The sequence below is a fragment of the Manis pentadactyla genome, chromosome 7, assembly GCF_030020395.1.
Source record: "Manis pentadactyla isolate mManPen7 chromosome 7, mManPen7.hap1, whole genome shotgun sequence".
Classification (NCBI taxonomy): domain Eukaryota; kingdom Metazoa; phylum Chordata; class Mammalia; order Pholidota; family Manidae; genus Manis; species Manis pentadactyla.
In genome coordinates this window covers 25223972-25250865 of record NC_080025.1, presented here as the reverse complement: position 1 = coordinate 25250865, position 26894 = coordinate 25223972, and the positions used below count along the sequence as shown (strand labels likewise).

The 26894-nt window shown below is 36.9% G+C and overlaps 1 protein-coding gene across 2 annotated transcripts in view; it reads left to right on the top strand.

Moving 5' to 3' along the window:
- ADAM9 (ADAM metallopeptidase domain 9) overlaps window positions 1-26894 on the top strand; it is a 114340-nt gene that overhangs the window by 22074 nt on the left and 65372 nt on the right. For both annotated transcript variants that reach the window (XM_036932218.2, XM_036932217.2), the window contains exons 5-11: window positions 2047-2123; window positions 3123-3321; window positions 4443-4508; window positions 6616-6687; window positions 7819-7988; window positions 12544-12625; window positions 13255-13388. In XM_036932218.2, the coding sequence (XP_036788113.2) occupies window positions 2047-2123; window positions 3123-3321; window positions 4443-4508; window positions 6616-6687; window positions 7819-7988; window positions 12544-12625; window positions 13255-13388 (800 nt within the window). The remainder of the gene's footprint in view (window positions 1-2046; window positions 2124-3122; window positions 3322-4442; window positions 4509-6615; window positions 6688-7818; window positions 7989-12543; window positions 12626-13254; window positions 13389-26894) is intronic.

Genomic DNA, 26894 nt, shown 5'->3' with positions numbered 1-26894 from the left:
TTTGCTTTTATTGGAAGTGTATATGCTTAACACCACTAAAAATAGAATTCAGTCATACAGAAATTTATCTAAAATTATCTTAAGTATTAAACAGAAACTGTTATTTTAAAGTATTATTTTGAAATTGTGCTTTCCAGGTGTTTAAAAAATACAAAGATGGATGGAGTCTTTTCCTTATTTCTTGTTTATTGAATATTGTTCAGATAGATCAAAGTGTGAGTGTAGATTTGAGATACCAATTTAAACTTTGGTACGGGAATTTTTTTTTAATGTATGGCTAACTTGTCAGATATCATAATGACATATATTTTTGTCCATAAAGTGAAATTGTTTCACTGAGAAAATTTAAATGTGTTTCCTTACGATTCTATTATTTAAGATTAAAGCAATTTCTAAAGCTATTGTCTGACTTTTATCATCAGTGTCTTTCACAAGACCAGTAAGTTTTAATAACCACTTTATACAAGTCGCTGTGTGAAATAAAACTCCAAATGACTATGTCTTAGAACTTTTGGGAACCTTGAAAATACATTAGAAAAGCTAACTCCCCCTGTTACTTAATGCTCTTTGTTTCCCCTGAAAAATATTTTGACTGCCCAAGGCTGGCTGGGCTCTGATAGCTGGTAGGCTGTTCTCTAATAGTTCTGTGTACTTCTCTTCCCACTAGTGAAGTTATTTGCTTACAGTTTGTGTGTTTCTGAAAGTGTTTATGTCATTTGTATCTTTATTGTAGTGATGCAACTTAATTGGATGTTATGCAAACTTGTGAAATATGATTTTCATTTTTTAAAACTAAACTGAAGGCTTTGAAAAGATTTAATAAAACCAAGTTATTAAAAAATGCCATCAAGTTGGTAGATAAGGTGACTAAGTGCTGGATTTCAATTATGTCAAATATGGGAGCTTCTACTATAACCAAAACTAGAAACTTTTTATTTTTGAGTGCTATGGCATTGCTATCTCATCAGCATTACCTCATCTGTAATAGTAGAAGGCATTTATTTTCCTTTAGGGAGAGGAAGGCAATATCAAAGATTTTACCTATAAAATGCTAGAAAGAAAAACATTAGTGGTTGTGTATTGCTCCATACTAGAAAGAGTTGTAAAATGTTGAAATTCAGCCTAAATTGTTTAGTGTGTAATTTTCTTTTTTTAATTTTCACAGTTTTAGACTTACAGGAAAAGTTGAATAAATAATATAAAAGATTCATGCATCTTCACCCAGATTCTCCAAATGTTAACATTTGACTACATTTGCTTTATCCTTCCCTGTTTTTTTCTGAGCCTTTTAAGAGTATAACGCAGTCCCGGTGTTCCTTTATTTTTAAATACTTCACTGTGAATTTCCTAAAAAACAAGGAATTCTGTTATGTAACCATAGGACAATGCTCAAAATGGGGAAGTTAACTCTGAAGCTGTTATCTAATTTATAGACCTTACAGATTTTTTTTTTTGTCCATCATTCCAAAAACGTACTTTATGGCAAAAGACAATCCAAGTTCATGTGTTAACACTTTATTCATGTTAGTCTCCTTCAGTCTAGAAATCTTACCATATTTCACAACATTGGCATATTTGTTAAGTACAGCCAGCTCCAGACTGCCGGACATTCTACAAAAACTTCCTCACTGTTTTCACCAGATGCTGGATTTTTTTCCCTTGGCATCATTAGCCCATTGCAAGATCCTCTTTTGGGTTGTGGCAGTTGGCTGCTGTTGCTTCTTGGATGGTGATTTAAAATGTTAACACATGACATGATGCTGCCTTGTTCTGCTCCGAGGTCAAAGGTTTTTGGGATAGAGCTATTTGCACCTAGTATCTTCTGGAATCCTGCCTAAACATTTGTGTATATGTAGGGTTACAGTAGACAGTCTGACAGTTGTCCAGAGAGCGCCACGTGATATGACGATATTCTAAGATATGAATACTATAAATAAAATTTGTAGTGTGATGACCTTAAACCATTCTGTTAGCTTGCTGTGTAATTTCTATGCTGATTTTCAGCAACATAACAGTATTTGAAGATAATGCAGTTTTTATCCTTAGAATCATTGTCATTATCGGGGCTATGTGGAGGGAGCTCATAATTCATCCATTGCTCTTAGCGACTGTTTTGGACTCAGGTAAGTCCAAAATCACTTTGTTCTTTCCTTTATTTCCTACCCTTTTACCTATTTCTGTTTCCAAATCAAGTAATTTTGGGGGGACTTAACAAAATTAGATTTTACTTTGACCTTGCTGAAGGTCTTTAGAACTGTGTTCAGATACCACTCTTGGCATGTTTAGGAAAATATTACTTGAATGGACTTTAGTACTGAAAGAGAAAATTTCATTTTTTGAGACCGCTTAAATAATTTCTGCTATTTTAAATAAAATATACTTTAAATTTATATAGTATTTTATATTTATAAAATTATCACCTATATTCTTTCATTTAAATCTCTTATCAGCTGTGACAAGGGGCTCATTATCTCCATATTTAGGTGAGCAACGTGAGGCTCAGAGAAATTGTATCATGTAATAATATTAAAGTACATTTATTGAGGACTTGGCAATATGACACTGTGCTGGTTGGTTGTGGCATGATAAATTGAACTAATAAATATTACTTTTAATTCTCAAACCAATTACATAAGACATGATTATCTCTCCTTAAGTAATAACATTTACAGAACAGTTACTGTGTGCCAGCCAGTGTTCTAAGTATTTTGTGCTTATTAAATAATTGAGTTTTCAGAACAAGCTTATGCAGAATATAAAGTAAGGCAGAGGTTAAAGTAATGGCCGAGAGTCCCACAGCTCGTAGGAAACCTTTGGGATTCAAACTCTGGTTCTCTGGCTCCAAACTCCGCACTTTTAGCCACTTTTCTATATTGCCTTCCTTTATGCAGTGATCGCTCAGAGAGGTTAAGTAACTTTCAAGGAGTGATGCTAGTAAGTAGCAATCCTGAGCTTTAATTTTAGGTCGGCCTGACTCTAAAGCCTTAAGATTTTTCTGTATACCATGCTACCCATTTCTTACACTTGTTTCAAACTAGGACTTGAATTCAAGTTTTCTGATTCCATTTCCTGTGTATTTTTTCTTCATTCTTAAAAATTGTGTGTGTGTAATGCCACACCAGAGGATTGTTGCATATAGAGAACATGAGTTATGGGATCGAACCTCTGCAAAACAGCTCCCATTTTGAGCACATCCTTTATCGACTGGATGATGTCCACCAAGAGCCTCTGAAATGTGGGGTTTCCAACAAGGAAATAGAGAAAGAAACCATAAAGGATGAAGAGGAAGAAGAGGCTCCTACCATCACTCAGCTTCTTCGAGTAAGGAAATAATATATTTCTTCATGATGCAAACTAAAGTTTTAAAAACTTGTGTATGTGTGCATTAAACCAATACTTATTATTGCTTTATTTTTGCCAGCGATGTGCCAGGCATTACGATAGGTACTGGAGGTTAAAAAGATGAGCAATATGCATATCCTGCCACCGAGCTGAATAGAGTCAAACTATGTGTTTTAGCAACTAGGGCTTAAATCTTACACAGTAATTTTATTTCTTTTTCTCATTGGTACATAATAGTCTATTGCACTGTCAACAGCTGTAGAATTTTCTGTTTGGATAACTTTTACACAAACTGGAATGCCAACTCTTGAATTCTGGTTTGGGGAAACAGAGAGATTGGGCTTTAGGACTTCAGTTATTTCAGATGTCTTCTAGGGACACTAGTCTCCCTGTTTCCAGTCTTCATTAGGATTCCCTTACTCTTGGCAAGAGTCTCTGAGACTGAAATGTTTCTGGGACTAGATCAACCTCAGCTGTAGGCAATTCCTTTCTACATAGGGGATGACGACGCGGTGTTGGAAGAAGCACATGCCTGACCTGGTGTATTTTCATTAACTGGTGCCCGTTTATGTATAGTTTCCTTGCCTCTCCTGTCATCTACTCTTCTGAATATTAAAGTGCTCATTTTCACTTTAATCACTGGAAAGCACTTACATTTTAGCTTATGCTATACATTATGTGAATTCTGTAAAATCACAAAACTAGCCATTTTTTAAAGTGGCAACCTTGTCCTCACTTCTGCTCTGGATCATTAGCGGATATTCTTCCTTCTGTGTTCAATGCAGTGATAGGGTTTCCCATTAAAATGTGTGTGTGTAGTTCTGCTATTAGAAAATCAGTATTTATGCTCTGGAAACTTTAATAACTTATATTATCTTTAACTAGAATTTTTCTCAGATTAGTATAGATAGCAGATACTACTTTTAAAAAAACACTGTATTTTTGGCTTTCTTAACCTAGGATGTGTTAGGTAAGATAATTTTATAATGTTCTTAGCAGTCATGAAATAAGTGACTAGAGATTAGGGTAAGATCACTACATATGAAAATTGTGTAGCCTGGTGACTTTTTTCCTCACCTTTATATTTATGTTTTTGACAGAGAAGGAGAGCTGTCCTGCCGCAGACCCGCTATGTGGAGCTGTTCATTGTCGTAGACAAGGAAAGGGTAGGATTGGTGACAGTTTTTCTTCTTTTTCATGCAAAGCAGATGAGAAGTGAGCATCTCATGAAGGAAATGTAAAATATGTTTGTATTGCTTTTTCTTAAATAAATGTAATTTTAAAATGCACATTTTTTTCTTCCTTAAACATACTTAATATGCATTATACCACCAGAAGCTGAAGGTGCCAAATGAGACTAGACTACCTCTACACTGGTTTTTACTGGTGATGTTTTCACCCCCTGTTCTTTCGGGCGATTTGCTTATGCTGAATTTATTAGGTGAAATTGTGTTGCATCTAGTACTTGAGACCTTTTCAGATCACTTTAAAGGACTGTGGTGATAATATCAGTCCATTAGATATTGTTGCCTAGTAGAATTGCTGTGCTTTCTAGAATTTCAGCTAACCTGTATTTCACTTTAAGAGGTAGAAAACTTCCAGGTCCTGGCAGGCTTGGAAGGTACTAGAGCAGAGTGATTCATCTTAGCATTTACGGTTAGTTTCATTATATCAGATAACACCAGGGATTTTCTTTATTCCTACTTAGGAATTCATGCTTAATTTAGCTAGGAAAAGTAATGGGTGTATTTCATCATTTACAGGATAATCAGTTTTAAATATAGCTGCCTATGTACAATTTAACATAGAGATTCTCTGAATTGTTTTGTCTCTTCTGCCAACTTTGTGAAATAGTTGTTTATAGAAACTTAACATGATGGGCAGTTCCTTTCTCGTAAGCTGCAAGGACAGTTTCAAGGATTTTTACGGTTAAAAAAAAAACACCCTTGTATGTAGATTGGGAATAACAAACCGTATTTATTAGGAGATAGAAATGTATTCAAATTTGTTCATTATAGGGTCATTACCCTCCATTGGTAAAAGAAAAAGCATGGGGAATATGAACAAGCATGGACTGTGCCCCAGACAGAATGTTTGGACAAGTGACAAAAGTAGAGATTTGAAATATTTTTCTTTATTACTCTCTCCAGATAGATGTTACCTACTGATAGAAAATGGTTCAAAATAAAAATGGTTCCATTTTAATCAAACTTTGTCAAATATATTACATTTAAAAAATCTAATTTAGGAGGATCATGATAAAATGTCTACCTGATAAGATCCGAAATATTCTGATATCAATGCCCTTATTGTAGAGGAAAACCATACACTCTTTTTAACATTTCTTCTCATTAATTATTAAGTTGGTTGTATTAAAATAATGTTAGACAGTTGTTAATGTAAAACCAATATGGTTAAACTTTTTTTTTAATTGAAGTATCGTTGATTCACAATTTTATATTGGTTTCAAGTATACAGCACAGTGGCACAACAGTTACCCATATTATTAAATCCTCACCCCACTAGTGCAGTTGCTGTCTGTCATCATAAGATGTTAAAGAATCATTGGCTATATTCTCCATGCTGCACTACCATCTCCATAACCAACTCATATTTTAATTAATAATTTTTGTGCCCCTTTATCCCTTTCAACCTCCCTGGCCACCTCCCCAACCCCTCCCTCATGTTAACCAGCAGTTACTTCTCAGGGTCTATGAGTCTACTGCTATTTTAATATGGTTAAACTTTTAAATGTCTCTGTGTTTTACCTACATATAATGTTTCAACTAGTGAACATTGGTTAATCTGTCCGTGCTAATTTAACCCAGAGTTTAATAATGGTTTATTAGTAATGTCTTCAATCTAAGGGGTAGAAGGGTCAGGAAATCTGTTAGATTATCTTTATTTCTTTATCTATGCATTTTGACTGTTTTAAACTCTACCTTTGGGAAGTGCTTGAAGATATTTTTGCATTAGAATAAATAAAAATAACATAAGAAAATTCACTTTAAAGTTGTACTAATCTAGAAAAAATAAAGATGTCAGTGCTTTTTCATTATTCATTTCACACTTGTTCCTGTTTTTCTTTTATTCCCATTTATCACTAAAATGTATCCTTTAGATTTAATAGTTTAAAATGCAGGTGGAATGTCTAAATGCCTCAGTTTTTGGCTCAGAGGGAATATTTGGATTCTTATGTTCATTGTAATAGATTATTGAAATGTTTTTCTTTAATTACTTTAGTGGTAATGATTTGCCTTTTTTGCTTCTCAGTATGACATGATGGGAAGAAATCAGGCTGCTGTGAGAGAAGAGATGATCCGTTTAGCAAACTACTTGGATAGTGTAAGGTCTATTTTCTGTCAGCTGGGATTATTCTATTTTATCCTTTCACAGTCTCAGAATTTTAAAATTGTCTCCTTTTGAGCTCAGATTATCCTAGGGTCTAAATGACTAAGTCTTTCAGGGGTCTACATTCTAGTTTGTTCTATAACGTCTTTTATGGTATAACTGTAGAAAGACTTTGAGACAAACAAGAGATTTCATATTAGCACCTATTTTATCTTCGAGTAGATAGGCTAAGGTACTTTGAAATTTATGAGAAGGTCTTTGAAGTTTTACTGGGAGAATCTTATTTTGACTAAGGCTGCCTCCTATTTTGAAACTATGATGTGAAAATACTAATGTGAGACAGAGAGAGAGAGAGAGAGAGAAATGGATGAATTTGGCTTGAGATTATGAAGTTCATTCATCCAATGGGAGATACTGAAGAATTAGATACATGTTCTTAGAAGATAATTTTATCTATAAGGTGTTTCCCTGATATGAATACCAAGCATAAACATAATGATAATGATGACAGTGATTGAGTTCTACTGAGTATTGATAATGTGCTAGAAACTGGGCCAAGGGCTTTACATTTATTAATTCATTTATTCCTTACTATGAATATATTGCTATGAAAATAGATTTTAGTTCCATAATCCTGTATCTGAACCCTTTCGGGTGCCTATAATTAGGATTTTAGATAAGAGTTCAGAAAGGTAACGTAGCACTCACTGTGTATTATGTAACACCTCCAATGGGATCTTGGAACAGCATCTCGTAAACAAACTGACTGGTATTTCTGTAGTAAATGTGTGACTATTTACATCAAGTGAGATAAACAGGGACTATAAATAGATTTTCATTAGTTTTGGGCAAGACTGGAACTACATTTACCAAAAACTCTAAACCCCCAGGGTTTTTCAGATTTTGGAATGGAAGATAAAAAGGAATTTGGGCTGTTACTTTTATTTCATGGGTGAGGAAACTGAGACCCTTGAGAGGTTTAATCTCATTGTATTGAAGGAAATATTTTTACCTGAGTGGAGGAGTCTCTTTAATTTAAGTAGTTGTCTTACTGCACTGTAAGTTAAAGGATGTCTCATATTCTTTAATATATTTGATATACTTTTTTTTCTGTTTTCTTCCTAGATGTATATTATGTTAAATATTCGGATTGTGCTAGTTGGACTAGAGATTTGGACAAATGGAAACCTGATCGACATAATTGGAGGGGCTGGTGATGTGTTGGGGAACTTTGTACAGTGGCGGGAAAAATTTCTTATAACACGTCGGAGACATGACAGTGCACAGTTAGTTCTGTAAGTTATTTTTTTGGCTAAAAGGTAATGAAATGGTGAAAAAATTTTTGCCTGTTTTTAAAATTAGAATCATATTCTCTTAAGGTTTTTGAGCATTTATTTAATCTTGAAACTGATGTCCTGCAGTTTAAAAATTTTTTCTCAAATTACTTTCCAGATGATTTCATCCTCTTTTTTTTTTTTAATTTTTCGTTTCTTTTGAGATTTCTTCTACTCAGCTGTTGAGTCTTGTGCTTTTCCTCTCATTTTATTATCTTTCATCTCCTTTCTTCTCTTTGTCTTTTTGTTCTACTTTCTGGCATATTTCCTTAAGTTTATCTTCTAAGCTCTTTGTTGTTTTTCATTTCTGCTATTTTATTTTTAATGTATAATAGCTCATTTGTCCTCGATAATACTGTTTTATAATCAACTTATTTCATAGATATAATAGTTTTTCTAATCTGAGATATTACTGGTATCTGTTTTTAAAATTTTCTTCCTTTATGTTAGTATTTTCATGGTACCACAATAAAACTTAAACATGTAAATCACTTCATACAAATACATTCCAAAAACTTAGAGCAAAACTCTCCCTTAAAAATATTTAAAATATTTTATCCTTCTTAATAGTTTTCTGGCTAGATAGGCTAGCTTTTTTCAAAAAACAGTTTTAATTTATATGTGTTTTTTTCTTCCCTCAATGTTGATGGTAACAAATTTCTCTGAGATATTTCCCTTGATTTTATTTTGTTTTCTTTGTTGTGTGAGTTAATTTTAAAGCAAGGCACTGAAAATGCCAAAATGGATTTTTATGGCCTTGTAATCACAAAGGCTTGATCCTGGCCTTTATATTAAGTTTTAGTAAAATTTCACCTGCAAGTATGTTCATACTGGTGAGCATGCCATCTAGTTCACAAAAGACCAGCAGGAACAGGCATTATTTACTCTTTGCCCAGCCACGCCTACCTGTCATGTCGGAGGCATTCCTCACATGTCTCCTGATACCTGGTTGGTTGGTTGTGGCTAGGAATGGGGCACCAAAAAGCCTTTTGGAGGTATCGAATACATGATTGGGACTTGGGGACTATGGGGCTCACTGTAGGGTGATCTGATTGAAGTGTTCCCTTGGCATTCCCCTGTGTCCATGTTTCTACTGGCTGGTCATATGCCCTAGAGAAGGGTTTATTCATTCATTTATGGGATATGTATTAGGTGTGTGCCCTATGCACTGAGGTATAACAGCGAACAAAACAGGCCAAAGTTCTTGCCCTCATGGAGTCCATGGTCTGGTGGAGGAGACTGGCCATCAATATACAGTTAGTCCTTGAACAACCTGAGGGTTAAGGGTGCCAACCCCTGTATGGTCAAAAATCTGCATATAACTCTTGACTCCACCAAACCTAACTACTACCAGCCTGCTGTTGACTGGAAGCCTTACTGGCAACAGAAGCCATTGATTAGCACATGTTTTATATGTTATTTATATTATATACGTGTTCTTTTTTTAAATTTTGTTATTAAGGTATCATTGGTATACAATCTTATGCTCAGGTTTCACATGAGCAATATTGTGGTTACTACATTTCCCCTATTATCAAATCCCCACCACATACCCGTTAGTCACTGTCCATCAGCATAGTAAGATGCTATAGGGTCGCTACTTATGTTTTCTGTGCTATACTACCTTTCCCATGCCCCCCATATTATGTGTGCTAATCATAATGCCCCTTAATCCCCTTATCCCTGTCTTCCCACCCACCCTCCCCAGTCCCTTACCCTTTGGTAACTGTTAGTCCATTCTTGGGTTCTGTGAGTCTGCTGCTGTTTTGTTCCTTCAGTTTTTGCTTTGTTGTTAGGCTCCACAGATGAGTGAAATCATTTGGTACTTGTCTTTCTCTGCCTCGCTTATTTCACTAAGCATGATACCCTCTAGCTCCATCCATGTTGTTGCAAATGGTAGGATTTATTTTCTTCTTCTTATGGCTGAATAATATTCCATTGTGTATATGTACCACATCTTCTTTATCCATTCATCTACTGATGGACACTTAGGTTGCTTCCATTTCTTGGCTATTGTAAATAGTTCTGTGATAAACATAGGGGTGCATTATATCTTTTTTGAATCTGGGATCCTGTTTTGTTAGGGTAAATTCCTAGGAGTGGTATTCCTGGGTCAAATGGTATTTCTATTTTTAGCTTTTAGAAGAACCTCCATACTGCTTCCCACAATGGTTGAAATAATTTACATTCCCACCAGCAGTGTAGGAAGGTTCCCATTTATCCACATCCTCACCAGCATTTGTTGTTGTTTTATCTTTTGGATGTTGGCCATCCTAACTGGTGTGAGGTGATATCTCATTGTGGTTTTAATTTGCATTCCTCTGATGATTAGCAATGTGGAGCAACTTTTCATGTGCCTGTTGGCACCTGAATTTCTTCTTTGGAGAACTGTCTCTTCAGATCCTCTGCCCATTTTTTAATTGGGTTATTTGGTTTTTGGTTGTTGAGGCATGTGAGCTCTTTATATATTTTGGATGTTAATCCCTTATCGGATATGTCGTTTACGAATATATTCTCCCATACTGTAGGATGCCTTTTTGTTCTACTGATGATGTCCCTTGCTGTACAGAAGCTTTTTAGTTTGGTATAGTGCCACTTGTTCATTTTTGCTTTTGTTTCCCTTGCCCAAGGAGATATGTTTGTGAAAAAGTTGCTCATGTTTATATTCAAGAAAGTTTTGCCTATGTTTTCTTCTCAGAGTTTTATGGTTTTATGACTTACATTCAGGTCTTTGATCCATTGCAAGTTTACTTTTGTGTATGGGGTTAGACGATGATCCACTTTCATTCTCTTACATGTAGCTGTCCAGTTTTGCCAACACCAGCTGTTGAAGAGGCTATCATTTCCTCACTGTATGTCCATGGCTCCTTTATCATATATGAATTGGCCATATGTGTGTGGGTTCATATCTGGGCTCTATTCTGTTCCATTGGTCTATAGGTCTATTCTTGTGCCAGTACCAAATTGTCTTGATTACTGTGGCTTTATAGTAGAGCTTGAAGTTGGGGATCATAATCCCCCCACTTTATTCTTTCTTCTCAGGATTGCTTTGTCTATTCGGGTCTTTTGTAGTTCCGTATTAATTTTAGAACTATTTGCTCTAGTTTGTTGAAGAATGCTGTTGGTATTTTGATACGGATTGCATTGAATCTGTAGATTGCTTTAGTCAGGATGGCTATTTTGACAATATTCTTCCTACCCAAGAGCATGGGATGTATTTCCATTTATTAGTGTCCTCTTTAATTTCTCTCAAGAGTGTCTTTTAGTTTTCAGGGTATTTCACTTCCTTGGTTTAGGTTTATTCCTAGGTATTTTATTCTTTTTGGTGCAATTGTGAATGGAATTTTTTTCCTGATTTCTCTTTCTGCTAGTTCATTGTTAGTGTATAGGAATGCAACAGATTTCTTTGTATTAATTTTGTATTCTGCAACTTTGCTGAATTCAGATATTAGTTCTAGTAGTTTTGGAGTGGATTCTTTAGGGTTTTTTATGTACAATATCATGTTATCTGCAAACAGTGGCAGTTTAAGTTCTTCCTTACCAATCTGGATGCCTTTTATTTCTTTGTGTTGTCTGATTGCCGTAGCTAGGACCTCCAGAACTATGTTGAATAAAAGTGGGGAGAGTGGGCATCCCTGTCTTTGTTTCTGATCTTAGAGGAAAAGCTTTCAGCTTCTTGCTGTTCAATATGATGTTGGCTGTGGGTTTGTCATATATGGCCTTTATATATATGTATTCTTATAATAAGGTAATTCAGAGAAAGGAAAAAGTGTCTTTCAAATGGTCACAAATCTCCACAAAATTTTCTAATATATTTATTGAAAAAAATCCATGCATAATGGACCTGCACTGTTCAAACCTGTGTTGTTAAAGGGCCAAATGTATATATAACATGAAATACTGGTAAATCAGAAGGAGGAAAAATAATGCTGGGTGGGGTGGGGGTAGTTGTGAAAGTATTGATGGGCTGAGGGTGATATTTCAAGGGGAGGTCCCAATGGAAGATGCCTTTTGAGTAAAGACCTGAAGGAGCTGAGGGAGTGAGTTAGGAGTATGTACTGGGGAGGGGAGTTCAAGGTGGAGAAAACAGGTGTCAGAATCCAGTTGTGTCAGAATCGTGGAGGAACTTCAGTGGAGGCCTTAATGTGCACCCTGTGTGCATATGCTCATTGAGTTTGTTGTCTGTCTCTTCTTACTAGCCTTTTTGAATAAATAAATGTAATGCATTTTTGGAAGATTTTTCCATCCAGAGGTAGAAAAAAATGGTTTATCTAAAACATACCTTCATCTATCTGCAAAACAAATTTATAATATTCAGTCTCACTCTCTGATGATAAAAAAGAGGTAAGGCTTAATTGTATTCTGATTTTAAAATGTTATTTACCTTTGCCATTTTCCTCCCAGGTTTTGTGGGTTCTACCAGTCCAGTGTAAGATTACCTCAGGAAATAAGGAGCAATGTATTCCTTTGTCCCTGCAAGTGGATTTTCTAACTTTTACCTTTTCTTCTCATTTAGGAAGAAGGGTTTTGGTGGTACTGCAGGAATGGCATTCGTGGGAACGGTGTGCTCAAGGAGCCATGCCGGCGGGATTAATGTGGTACTTTTCTATTATTAAAGTTCAACTTCGGTCATCTGCATTAGGACAGTGTCGAGCATATTGACTCTACACTTCCGTCTCTGGTCCTTAAAGTAATATTTGGGTTTAATGAGGGACATGGTAGAAGTGGCAGATGTGTTCTTTCCCTAAAGATGGGATTAAATTTTCTAGTATTTATATTATATTAATATATGTAATTTATGTAACATTATGTACAGTATTTATGTATTATGCTTGCATAAACATTATATAAATGTTGTATTTACATTTACATTTTCTAATATATATGAGTTTGTTATCTTCTCACTTTTTATGGGTGTGGAAATGGAAATTTCATGAAGAAAAATTAAGTTAGAACTGTGAATTTGTTTTCCCATAAACCACCACAAATTATCTCTTGGTGCTAAAGTAATTGATCTGCTGCTTAAAGGGTGTGACCATCAGTATGTTGAGTCACACCAGTTTCTTACTAGACTGAAATCTGTAAACACTGATGTTGGGTGTCTGATTTATAATATAGACTGTCAACATCACAGTGATAAATTTCCTTTTGTGAAAAGATAATCTGAGAAACGAAATATATCCCTTTTGCACAGAAACCTAAATAATACCTTCCTGTGTTTGGACAGTTTGGGCAGATCACGGTGGAGACGTTTGCATCCATCGTGGCTCATGAGTTGGGTCATAACCTTGGAATGAATCATGATGATGGGAGAGATTGTTTATGTGAAGCAAAGAGCTGCATTATGAATTCAGGAGCCTCGTGAGTAACTGAATTCTTTTCTCTTCTTAATATATATTGTAGACCAAGGTTCTTAAACTGTGTGGTATAGTCATGTCTGTGTTGAAAAAACTATTTCTGGCTCCCCTGAAATTAATTACCCATAACAATGATGGGAAGTCTATTTTTTAATTAAATAAATAATCCCAGAGAGCTTTAAAAAAGAAACATTTATGTCGGCACAGGTATGTAGTTATAGTCTTTGGTAAACCAGCTGGAGAACAAAGGAGTATGAGAACATGGAAAAATTTATATCTGAATTAGAAATCAGGAAAGGATTTCTGCTAGATTCAGAGATTCAGTGCAGGTTGGACTGTATTGTTAGAACCATGGGAAACCTCACTCACAAACCCCTTCCTGAGAAATTGCTGCCCTGTCACGGTAACTAGGAAGAAATCCTGACATAGTCCTACTAATGTCCCCAATTTTAGAGGTAAAAGTGGGAGGCAGGACAGTGGAGAAAGAGTTAACATCTATTGAACTCTTTTTATGTATCAGGCCTTGTTCTAAGCACTTAAAAGATATTAATCACTCAATGCTCAGCAACCTAATGAGATGTAGGTACTTTGTTATCTCTATTTATGGGTGAGGAAACTGAGGTCACCCATCTAAGTGAGTGGTAAAGCAGAAGTTTGAAGTCAGGAAGAAAGGGTCCAGAGCCAGTGATCTGAGAACCCTTTCCTAAGCCAGGGTCAAATAATTACAATAGAGGGTCAGTCATTTCACGTAAGGGTGAATAAAAACCATTGAGTTTTTGGGCTTTTTTTGATGTAGGTTTATCATATGGCAACGAGGTCCCTTCCTGATTTAGTAGATGGTACTGCTAAGCAGAGAGCAGGGCATATAAGCAGAAGCCGAGCCAGAGAAAATGTTAGATATGAAAAAGGCTCACCTTTTACAACCACAGATGGAGATTTCATATGGGAAATATCAATGGCCCCAAGTTCTCACACCCTTACTTACCTACAGTAAGCTCCCAGAGCACTGAACAAACAATAAAAACTTCTGTTAGCTGGCCCCTTATCTTTAGATCTAAGACCACAATTCTGATCATATCCCGATGTAAAGGGAAACAAACACTCAAGGAGAATGTATGGCAGAATGTATCTGTTTTTGAGCAGAAACTGGGCTGAAAAATAGATACGGAAGAATTAGAATAGTGCTTATGAAAAAACTGTACTTAATTTAGAAGGTAATTATATTCACAGTAAGGTCATATGTTTGCAAGAGATTTCCTGTAGGAAGAAGAAATAAATTTAGTGTTTCGTCCGGCTGACGGTGAAGTTGAGGAGTACATGAGCTCGGGGAATAAGAAATGAGTAATCAGCAGTGAGATTAGATAGTAGACTAAGGTGAAAACAGGAGCAGTCAGAGAATGCCATGTCATGGAACAGCACAACAGCACAGTCATGGAATTCAAGGGTGTAAGAAGCAGTGAAGAGCAGACCTGTAGTGTATTCATTCACTCATCCAATATTTTACCGAGTATAGCTATGCGCCAGACCGCATAGTAGTCTTGGACTATTTTGGAATACCTCAGCGAATTAGATGAAGACTTGTCCCTCAAGGAGTTTATGTTTTAATGGGGCAAGACAAGCTGTTAACATAATACACACATCAGTAATATAGAACATTAGTAGGTGATAAGTGCTCTGGAAAATGAAATAGAGCAGGATTGGGAGATTGGAAGGGCCGGGGTGGTGTGACTGTGGTGGGGGTAGTGGTGGCCAGAGTCCGTTTGTCATTTAAACTTGTATTGTGAGGCTCAGTTTCTTTGAGATGACATTAGACCACATACTTGAAGGAGGTGAGTGGAAGGCTGGCTGTGTGGGTATCCTAAAGGAAGTACTGTTAGGATAGATTTTTTCCTCAAGGTGGAAGAAATTACAGCAGTTTGTATGCTACTGGACTGATTTAGTAGAGGTGGAAAATTGATGATCCAGAACAGAGAGGGGACCCTCCCTGGGGTCATCCCTGAGTGGGTGGGAGGGTCCAGGGTTGGGGCATGGCTGGGGGTTTGTAGGGTATCTGTAATGGAAGTAATGGATGTAGCTGCTGGTGGGTGGACAGATGTGGTGGGAGTTGGGGTTTTGTCAGTGAGGTAGGTTCACCAGCTGAAAGACAGGTTAGGGGAGGGGCCCCTGGGGCTCCAGGAAATAGGAGAAGGTAGGAAACAGTCGCATAGTAGAAAGGGAGAGTAAAGGAGTGCAGTGTGCTTACTGGGCAGCTTCTAAGGGCCCCTTGAGGCTCATAGTCTGACTTAGTGTGGTTGTGTGTTTTTGTGCAGACACGTTCAGCTGCACAGGCACACAGAGAGGTGAGTGAACTAGGCTGTGGTCAGGCCGACGACAGTGAAGTGAGGGAGGAGCAGGGAGGGCCGACCTGTACGCAGGGAGTCATTACGAGGGACCGTGGCATTGAGCCGGGCAGGCCAAGGCAAGAGGACCGTGAGAGGCTGGGGGAAGTGCAGGGAGGACATCAGCGGGTCGGCTTCCCTGGGGCTGGGGGTTAAAGGGACGTTGGAGTATACAGGTATTCTGGAGCGAGAGTGGAATGCATAAAGCTGAGATTATACATTAGAGTCACTGGTAATGGTAAGGCGTCCACTAAAACCACGGTAATGGGTGGTTGACATGGTTGAAGATGAGATCAGTGGGGAAGAGAAGTATTGCCACTTGGAGCCCAAGGGATTGATACAATTATTGACTGTACACCTGAACCTAAACGACACAGGTTTGCACTGTACTTACGTTGGGCTTTTTTCAATAAATGTTTTGGAAAAATGTTTGGAGGTTTGTAACAATTTGAAAAAACATTTTCTTTTCTCTAGCTGACTTTGTTTTAAGAATACAGTGTGTAATATCTAAAACATACAAAAATGTGTGTTAATTGACTCTTTGTGTTATTGCTCAATGGTTGGATATTAGTAGTTAAGTTTTTGGGGATTCAGTAGTTATACATGAATTTTTGGGGGGTCGGCACCCCCAATCCCTCATCGTTCAAAGGTCAACTGTATATTGAAATCAGCAGAAATGGAGGCAAGGATAGTGTTGGTGTGACAGTGTTAGCAAGAAAGACATGGGCGGGGGGCAAAGTGGGGGTTAGTGACATTTGTGACAAAGATAAGTGGGCAATATAATTTTATGAGATCCAGAACTGGGAGATTTTAGGAAGGAGGGAGAGAGAACAGCTTAGAAGCAGCAGCCTGGAGGAAGAACACCGATTCCACATCTAGCTGTAGGAGGGGAAAAAACTGCTGACATTTGAGGTGGTTCTAGTGGCATCTGTGGAACTGGCGAAGAGCTGAGTGTAAAGTGGGCGTGAAGGTGAAGGATGATAGGACATACTGGATTTTTTTGCTGAGAGGAGTTGGAACATATTGGATTTTTTTGCTGGTGTGAATTCCAGAGCACATAGCAAGAGAACAGGATACTAATAAAGCGTTATGAGTATAAGAGGAGACAAGGGTCTGCATGGGGAGCTGCAGCTTCTTATGGTGATTGGTGTAAACAAGAGTAAAGGGGGGATGAGATTTGTCCGGGTGGACTAAAGGCAGAGGCTAGTGAGCCCCATCCATGGGATGGAAGGGACGAAGTGTTTGGAATTTCACTTTGACCTCTGCCATTCTAGGGGGTGTGAATTTATCTCAGTCCTTGTACAGGAGCTCATTTAGGCCCTGGTTGAGTGGTTCCTCCTTGATGCCTGTCCAAAAGATTTGCAAGTTAATCTTGATAAACTTTCTTAGGTTGTAGGGGGAAAGGGCACAAAGAGTAAAAGTTAGATGTGCTACATTTTGAGAACCTGGTGGAAAGAATAACTTATGCGCCGTTGGACTCACTGGAGGAGTATCCAGAACAAATGGAACTTGAGAGAAAATATACATTCAAAAAAAATTAAGAATAACCTAGTAGGGGAGGTTATAAGATCACTGAAAATGGAGAAATATATGTCTAATTGTATGTTAAATTGTCATAATAATAATCTCTGGGTTGAATTGAAAATGGGGTGCACATTTCTAATTCAGAAGGACAAAAAATTGTAGAAAATGTATTCTATATAGAAAAATAAAACAAAAGAATATATTATTAGAGGGTTACAAAACAAAGTGTAAGTTAAAATAATTTAAGGCCAAATACAACAGTATGACAAATATATATGGTATGCCTCTTAGAGGAAATTTTAAAACATCTTTCTTAATCATGAACAGATTATATAAACAAAACACATACAAGATTATAGATGTTTAAATAAATATTAGTATACTTGTTTAATAGGTAAAAATATAACTCCATGCCACAAACAGAATATAAATCTTCATTTCAGGTGTCCAGGAATCTCAACAAAAATTGACCATGTATTTTGCCAAAAGAAGATTATGTAATTTCTAAAAAAGCAAAAACAGAATAGGACTCTCTTTGAATTCAGTGTGGTAAAACTAGATATTAGTATCAAAAGCCCCTAAATGAATCAGTAATTTAAAAACACTCTCCAAGTAAATCTTGTATCAAAGAAGAGACCTGAAGTCTAAAATAATTATAAACTATTTTGAAGATAGTGGTATTGTGAATATTACACTTAAAACTAACTCCATACTAAAACTTCAGCATGAATATAAGAGGGTCTCAAATATAAGATGATCTACCATTTTCCCCATGAAAAGAACCAAAAGCTCTTGGGGGTTAACTTAAGTATATAAACTTGTAGGGATGTAGAAGATGTAAAGGAAGAGAACGGTTACTGGCTGTTGGAGAGAATGACTATAGCTGTAGGAGAAACTGACCCCAGAGGAGTTGTAGAGGGAAACTGCCAACATGAGGTGATCCGACAGAGGGATCCAGAGGAATTAATCGACTTGATTCTCCTACTGACTTCTTGTCTCTGCCACTCCATCTTATTGGCCGTGTTCAATTGGATGCAGTCTATATAGGTCAACCTCCTAAGCATAGGATGCACTGGAGAGGGGTGGGATAAGATTGAAGGGGAAATCATAAAATATTGGGCATATATGGTAGTATTAGTAACATTTATTTTGGTTTAGAAGTTCTAGCTAATGCAATGAATAAGGAAAAGACTTAGGGAATCACTATTTGAAATGAGGGGGACAGTTATGATGCTTATGTGATTGTCTAGTTTTGAAAAGCAAGGGAATCAATTAAATAGTTTTAGAAATACAGTTATAAGTGGATTCCCAATAAACCAGTTATAATTAATTTGTCAAAAATTCTAAATATCTCAGAATCAATTTAATAGGAAGTATTAGGACTTATTTAAAGGAGATACAGAAGTTTACTGAAAGTAAGAATACATAATTTGAGTAAAGACAGTGTTCTTTATGAAAAGACTAATACTGGAAATATATGTTTTCATCACATTAATTAATAAATTTAATGTAATTCCAATCAAGTTCCAGAAATTTTTATATTTCTTTCATTCTGGAATTTGATAAAAATAAATTTAAAGTCAACTTGGAAGAATAATTTTGCAATAATAGTGAAAATATTGAAGGAAGAACCCCAAAGAATGCTTTTGGTACCAGATACTGTGATATTTTGGAATTGCACAATATTAACTTAAATATGTAATAAACATACCAATATACTCATAGAAGAAAACTCAGAAATAGTAGCACTGACATTTTTAAAGATGGGATTAGTCAGTAAATGGGGCTGATATAGTTTGTTAAGAATTTGAAAAGACACAGATCCTTACTGTATATCATACATTAAAATAAATTCCAACTTTATAAGGAAATAGAAGAAAACATGATTTAATAGGATATAGTCTTGGATAGAGAAAGGTTTTTCTCAATATATACCCTTGCCACCAAAAAAAAACTGTAAAGGAGAAAACAATCCATAGAGTTGGAGAGCTGTGTATGTAAAAAATAATTCAAATAGTGAAAGGGCAAATAGCAGAGAATACCATTTGGAACATCTCTGACAGGGTTCATTTGTTTTTTATTACTAAAAAAATCACGAATTTACAGATGAGCAAAAGATAGGACTAGGACTTTATAATAGAAGCAATAAATATGAAAGGCTACAAAATCTGTGAAACCTTTCTCCACATCATTAAGCAAGAAATGCAAATGAAAACAGTGGAATAATATGTTTTTAACTTACAAAACCAGGAAAGATAGAATACTAATTCTTATCTTTGAAGGGTACTACAGATCCCCAGGCCACTCTCATATGCTTCTGGTATGAAGAGAGGTGGTACCGACTTTCCGTGAAGCAGATTGTCTGTTTGCAAGACACACTTTGACCCAGCAATTCTATTTGTAGGAATTTCTTGTAAGGGAAAAATCAGAGGGTGAGCAATCAATATGTATATGCATTGTTTAATAATAGAAACTTGGGTACAACTTATATGCGCCCGAAAAAGGAGATGTTTAAATTAACCATGAAACATCCATTTACTGTTAACGCTATAACAGTTCTAGAAGTTATGTTTTTTAACAGTAGATTACAAACTTTAAGTTTAAGAATGCCCCCACCCCACCCTTAATCCCCTTTTCCCCCCACTAATGTGTTCTTATCTAGAAGCCCTTTATATAAAATACATGAGAGGAGCTTTTCTGGCTAAAGTGGGAGGAGGAAGAGAAGCACCTTCTCCTCTCTAACTGCACAGAGGCCCCTCCCTTCCCCAGGCTGCATTATGATTAAAAAAAAAAATTTGTATTGAGGTACGGTTGACATAATCTGTTAGTTTCAGTGTAAACACAGTGATTTAATAATTACCACCACAGGTGTAGGTACCATCTGTCACCATGCAAAGTTACAGTATTACTGACTACATCCCTATGCTGTACTTTTATCCCCGTGGCTTATTTATTTTGTAATTGGAGGTTTGCGCTTCTTGATCTGCTTCCCCTGTGTCACCTGTCCCTTCTCCTCTGGCAACCACCAGTTCTCTGTATTTATGAGCCTGTTTCTGTTTTGAATTTTTTGTTTGTTTTGTTTTTTAGATTCCACATGCAAGTGAAATCATAAGTTATTTGTCTTTCTCTGTCTGATGTATTTCACTCAGCATAATACCCTCTAGGTCCATCCATGTTGCAAATGACAAGATTTCATTCTTTTTTATGTCTCAGAAATATTCCATTGTGTATGTGGACCACGTCTTCTTTATCCATTCATCTTTTGTTGGACACGTAGGTTGCCTCCATATCTTGGCTGTTGTAAGTAATGCTGCAGTAAACAAAGGGGTGCACATATCTTTTCAAATTAGTGGTTTGGCTACATTATGATTTTCATGGGCCCTGGGTACTTTTGCTTTTGTGGGTCCCTTTTCTATGAAAAAATATTGAAACTTAGAGTTTATGACTATAGTGGTATAAAGATGAATATAACTCAGGCTTTCATTATTAATATTCATTATTGTGATTTCCCTTTTATTCATCTGCTTTTAAAAGAAATTAGGCTTAAAATGTTGTCGAGGGCTACCGAAAGTGCTGTAGGTCCTGGCATTGTGATCACTGTGCCCAGTGCATTAGTTGGCCCTGCCCTTGAGGGCCCCACCTTAGAAGTTCTGGGGCTCTGCAGAGGACAGGTTTAAGTCACTGGTGGTTAATAATACACTGATTTAAAAGTGCATTTATCCAAGTGAAAAGGGGAATGTCGGAAATACCATGGTGTGAATTATTTGTTTTAATAATGTGAACAGGTAAAAAAAAGATAAGAAGGAGATATGCTAAAATGTTTAAGTGGCTCTGTGTTTTGGTTGTAGCCACTAGTTGTTTTTGTTTTTCTTCTGGCTTTTCTTTATTTTGTTATATCTGAACGGGTATTTATTTTTTAATTAGGAAATAAAGCAGAATTACTGAATAGAAGTATTCTAGAAGAAGTGTTCTGAGAAATATTAATACTTAATTGGACACTTAGGCCATTGACCTTAGAGCATGGATAATGTGTATGCTAGAAATATTACATGTTGCTGATTTTGTGGAGTTCTTAATTTATTAAAAAATTTTTTTAGTGGATGATCATATTTCAAGTAGATTGGGATGGATTGCCTTGACTTTATTTTCCCGTATTAGGTATCATAAAAGTTTCACAATTTTACTAAGCAATCGAATAGGGATTTTAAGACTTATAAAATATTTGTTGATTGTTGCCCTTGCCTTTTGGGGAGGTTGTGCAATGATGTAGTGAGTCATGTGAATTTATATACACTTTATCGATCTTGTAATAGTAATTTTATATGTTAGTGTAGTAAGTTAAAATTAACTAGGGCAAAAAATGAGGATGTTTTATTTGTAATTACTTATCTTCTAGGGAAGAGATAAGATAGCTTATGGATAAGTATAAATACTGGTTAAGTATAAGCATTTCACTGCTTATGAATATTTACCTCTTGAGCTTCTGTTTTTACTATTATCTTTTGTAGATGAAGCAGAAACATATGGAGTGTATAGGGTTGAAATGGTGCAAGACCTAAGCATGGTCTTAAGGCAAAAGGTTAAAGAGACAGACTGGGACTGGGTGAGATTGTGCGAGGAATTAAATCTCAGGACTACATTGCTTACAAGGATTAGTGTGGAAGAACTTTAATAATATTAGGCTGAAATTGGGTCCTTAGCAAACACAGAGACTCTTTGAGACTGTGGCTGAGGTAACACTTGGAATGGCTTGGTCCAAAAAAGACTTCTAAGGAAGGCATGTTGATTTTTAGATCTAGGATCCAAAGTCTTGGAGATCAAAAGAACATAAGCAAGACCTTCACTACTGAGTGAAGGGAAACCTCCTTCTAGGGAACATGTAAACTCTTCCAGAGGACATTGCCTTAACTTCCACTTTGAACAGAGACAGATTGGGCAGAGGACAGATTGGGCATAATGGAAATGGCGTTGGGTTGACTTAAGTTCAGGTGGGCACTACCTCATTAGACTGATGGCTTTAGCCTGTATTCCTAGCTGGAACAGGCTTGCTCCAACAGTTGGCAGTACATCTTCTAGATTTGTCAGTAGTGGTGTTTTCTGTTGCAACCTTTTTTTTTTTTTTTACATCAGAGAAAGCCTGCTGTGCATCCCAAGTTTGTCTCTTTTACCCTGTGGCCTTTATCTTTGCTTCTGTTTTCTTATTGTTTATTGCTTCCTGTAAAAGCTATGACCCCCTGTCAGCATTCTGACCTCTCACAACCCCCATCAGATTGAGCACATTCATCCTTGTTTTCTGAAGGATTTCTCGGTCCTGATTGAGTACCCTTCTAGTTTACAAAACTCCACCAACCTCACTGCTTAAAGGGAAACAGCAAGCAGAACTCTTGCTGGGCCTTCTTACTCCGTTAGAACTTGTGATACACTTAAAAAATTTAACTTACAGAAAACATAGTTAAACAAATGTAGAGCTGGACACATTTTTATAAAGTGAACGTAGGGTAACCACCCAAGTCAGGTTGGTTTTGCCTATCATGCCTCCCTCCCTAATGTTAACCATTATCCTCAATTTATGGTAATCCTTTCCTTTCTTTTCTTTATAGTTTTGCCACCTAAATATATATTTCTAAACACTACTTTTTGTCTGTTTTGAGCTCTAATCATAGCATAGATTAAATATAGTAAATAATCCATTTAGGGTATGGTATGTTTAAGAGTTCCTGGACCCAGTTCCTTCATGGGTGGGGGAGTTCCAAGAGTCCAACTCAGTTGGGGCTCTGTCTACCTGGACATAGCATCAGATCCCCCAGGCTAAGGGCGCAACCCTACAGGACTTCTCCTCCTTTGCCCCTGGTGCCCTTCAGACGCGAGTTGCAAGCCTCAGGCTGCTACCTGTGTTTCGGACTGAAGGCTACAGATTGGAGGTTCCAGTGACCTCCTCCTTAGGTTTGGTTAATTTGCTAGAGTGGCTCACAGAACTCAGGGAGTGTTTCTTACATTTATCAGTTCATGAAAGCATATGAATCAGCAGCCAGATGAAAATATGTATAGGGTGAGATCCCAAACAAAGGCGCTTCTGTCCTCATGGGGCTTGGGGTCTGGCTCGGTGGCATCTAGAAGCCTTATGGTTCCCCACGTATGGAGGCTGTCCAAAAAGAAAAGGACCAAAAAGCTGTCTTCTTGGGTTTTTATGGAGACTTCATGACATAGCCATGATTGACTGAGTCATTGGCCATTGGCTTATTCAACCGCCAGCCCCTCCCACTCCCTGGAGGATGAGGGTTGGGATTACAATGAATGCTCGCTGCATACCTCACCAGCAATTGATACCATCCATGTTAACCCTTAGCTAAGGACTTGGGTATACAGTCTTATTTTATTGTGCATTTCCCTGACTACTAATGAGATTAAATTAGATCAGACCATCTGTTATGGGATGATCACCTGTTACGGCCATTTGGATTTCCTTTTTTGTGAAGATACTCTTGTTTCCCTCCAGTTTTTCTATTGGGTTCTCTCTATCAATTTGCAGAAGTTTTTAATAAAATTTTTGGTCACTTTTTAGTGAAAAATCCTTCATTTATAATTGTAATGTATATCAGTTTATTCCTTTATGACTGTTGCTTTTTGTGTCTCATTTAAGAAATTGTTCCCCAACTTTGATGTCACAGAGATATTATTCTGTAGTGTTTCCAAACTCTGCATCTATTTTGACTTTCATGTTGAGGTCTATAATTCATCAAGAGTTATCATCTGTGCATTGTGTAAGGTAGAGGTCAGATTTTCTCCAATATGAATATGTTGAATTGGGCGTCATTTGTTAAAATGACACTCATTGCTACTTGGCAGTGTCACTTTTGTCATAAATGAAGTGTTCACAAATACATGTCTACTTCTGGCCTCTTCTATTTAATTTGTTTGCTGTATTTGTGTCCGTACTATAGGTTCCTGATTTTCACAGCTTTATAACAGGTCATATAAAGGAAATTATCCTACTTTGACCTCCTTGTTTAAGAGTGTCTTGGCTGTTGATAGCTTTCTCGTGTAAATTTTAGAATTAGCTTGTCCCATTCCACAAAGTCTTGCTGGGTTTTGATTGCTATTGTGTTAAATCTCTATCTAGATTAGTTTGGTGAAGAGTTTATGTATTTGGTGTTGTATCTAGAAAGCCAAACTCAAGGCCACCTAGATTTTGTCCTTTGTTATCTTCAAGAGTTTATAGTTTGGGATTTTACATTTATGTCTGATCCACTTGAAGTTAATTTATGTGAAGGATGTAAGGTCTGTGTTTTAGATTGATTTTTTTTCACATGTGCATGTCCAGTTGTTCTAGCACCATTTGTTAAAAATTCTATCCTTTATCAGATTGCCTTTGTTCCTTTGTCCAAGATTTGTTGACTATATTTGTGTGGGTTTATTTCTGGACTTGCTATTTTCTTCCACTGATCTATTTGTCTGCCCTTTTGCCAATGCCACCTGTTGTGATTATTATAGCTTTATGGTAAGCTTTGAAGTCCAGTAGTGCCAGTCTTCCAACTTTGTTCTTTTCTTTCAGTATTTTGTTGGTTCTTCTGGGTTTTTTGCCTTTCCATTTAAACAATTTGTTCATACCCACCAAAATAACCTGCTGAGATTTTGATTGGGATTGCATTGAATCTGTAGAGTGAGTTGGGAAGAACTGTCATCTTTGAAATATTGAGTCTTCTTATCCTTAAACATGGAATAGCTTTTCATTTATTTGGATTTTGTTTGTATTTTTTAAATCAGAGTTTTATAGTTTTCCTCAGATAGATATTGTACTTATTTTGTGAGATTTATACCTAAGTATTTCTTTTTTGCTTGTTTTTGTTTTTGGTAGCATAAGTGGTATTGTGCTTTTAATTTCACATTCCAGTTATTAGTTACTTGTATATCCTGGTAGACCATTTCCATCATTGTCAGATGCATCTCTCCCCTTTTGAAGTAGTTTTGAGAATTTACGTAGATGTGAATAAAGAGATGAGGAGATGCTTTAAATTAATACCCTGTGCCCAGATGTGATAGGTAGAAATTTGGAGTACTTTAGTTACTATTCCAGCCAAGTGTCAGGAGAAGGATCATTCTAGTTAATACTGTCATCCAGGGGTGACCAAGGGAAGAATCTTCACTGTAGCCTCTAACATGTTACTGAAGGCCAACATAGAGATGTTTGATACTATCTCCAACTGCTAAAAGGCACCAGAGGTACATATGATTTTGTTATCCTTTTCAGTACTAAACTTCACTGTGGGTGAAACAAATATTTTTTTTTGGTAGATTGCTTTAGGATCAAACATTTTAAACATTGCTTTTATGAGAAAATATGTTCCAACTTCTAAATAACAAGCTTACGTCAAAAATAACCTTTTCAAAAGTGGTGGACTTTGTGTAGATTAAAATTAGGATCTCCAGTGTAGTACTGTACCTATACTTGCACAATTCCTATGGCTATTGACTGGTTAATGTGTTCCTACCAAAAGCACTACTGGATGTGTGTACTATGGGCAGGCAATGTACTAACCACACAAAGATAAACAGTAGGAAGCTAAAAACAATTATAAACCTCCATTTGAATTGAAACAAATTGCCGTTGTTTATCAGATATCTACTACATACTACTAGTTGGACGTTTCCATTAGATTGCAAATCCAGTTGTCCCTCCTGAAATCTGCTCTACCCACCGTCTTCCCCGTATCAGTTAATGGTAACTCCTTCCTTCCAACAGCTCAGCACAGAAACGTCAGAGATGTCCGTGACTTCTTTCTTTTTTCCTCCCATTCTTCATTTTAAGGGCTGTTCCTTTAAAACATACAAATAATCCAAACACTTGTTCTGCTTCCACTGCTGTCATGCCCGTGCATCATCATCTCTTGAGTGGATCTTCCCTCCTGTATGGTCTTCCTGCTTAACAGAGCAGCCATGGCGGTCCCATCAAAACATGAGTCAAGTCATGCTGCGCCTGCTCAGTACTTTGCGTTGTGTCATCCCTCCACCCAGATCTCCTCATTTCTCTCATAGTAAAAACTCAAGTTCCTATGAGGTCTGTTCCCACCTCCCCCGGCATTGTCTTTCATTACTCATTACCACACCACCTCAGTCCACTCCAGCCCCTCTGGCTTTCTTACTGTTCCTTAAACATGCCAGGCCACCTCCTACCTCAGGGATCCTGTGCCTGCTGTTCCTCCTCCATGTAATGCTCTTCCTCCATTGGATCTGGGTGTCTCGGCATGTGAAGTACCTGTCCTGACTGCACTTTTAAAGCTGCCGCTGCTCCTCCCCCTGCACAGGTCCTTCCCTGCACCTTCTCACCCTCCCCGCCTATGGCACTTACCATCTGCAGCACTAGCGAATTTGCTGACTTAATGTCTGTCTCACTCCCTAGAAGGTCACCTTCCCGGGGTAGGGTTTTTTGTCTGCTATGTTCACTGTTTTATCCCCTTGCACAAAGAAAAGTGCCTTTTACATAATAATTGTTCAACAAATATTTGTTGAATGAATGATACTGTACAAAATGACTCACAACATTCCTATTCAGAAAGTAGTGAGAAGAAGAATATGGAAAACAAGTCGTTTTGTTATTTTCAATGGATCTT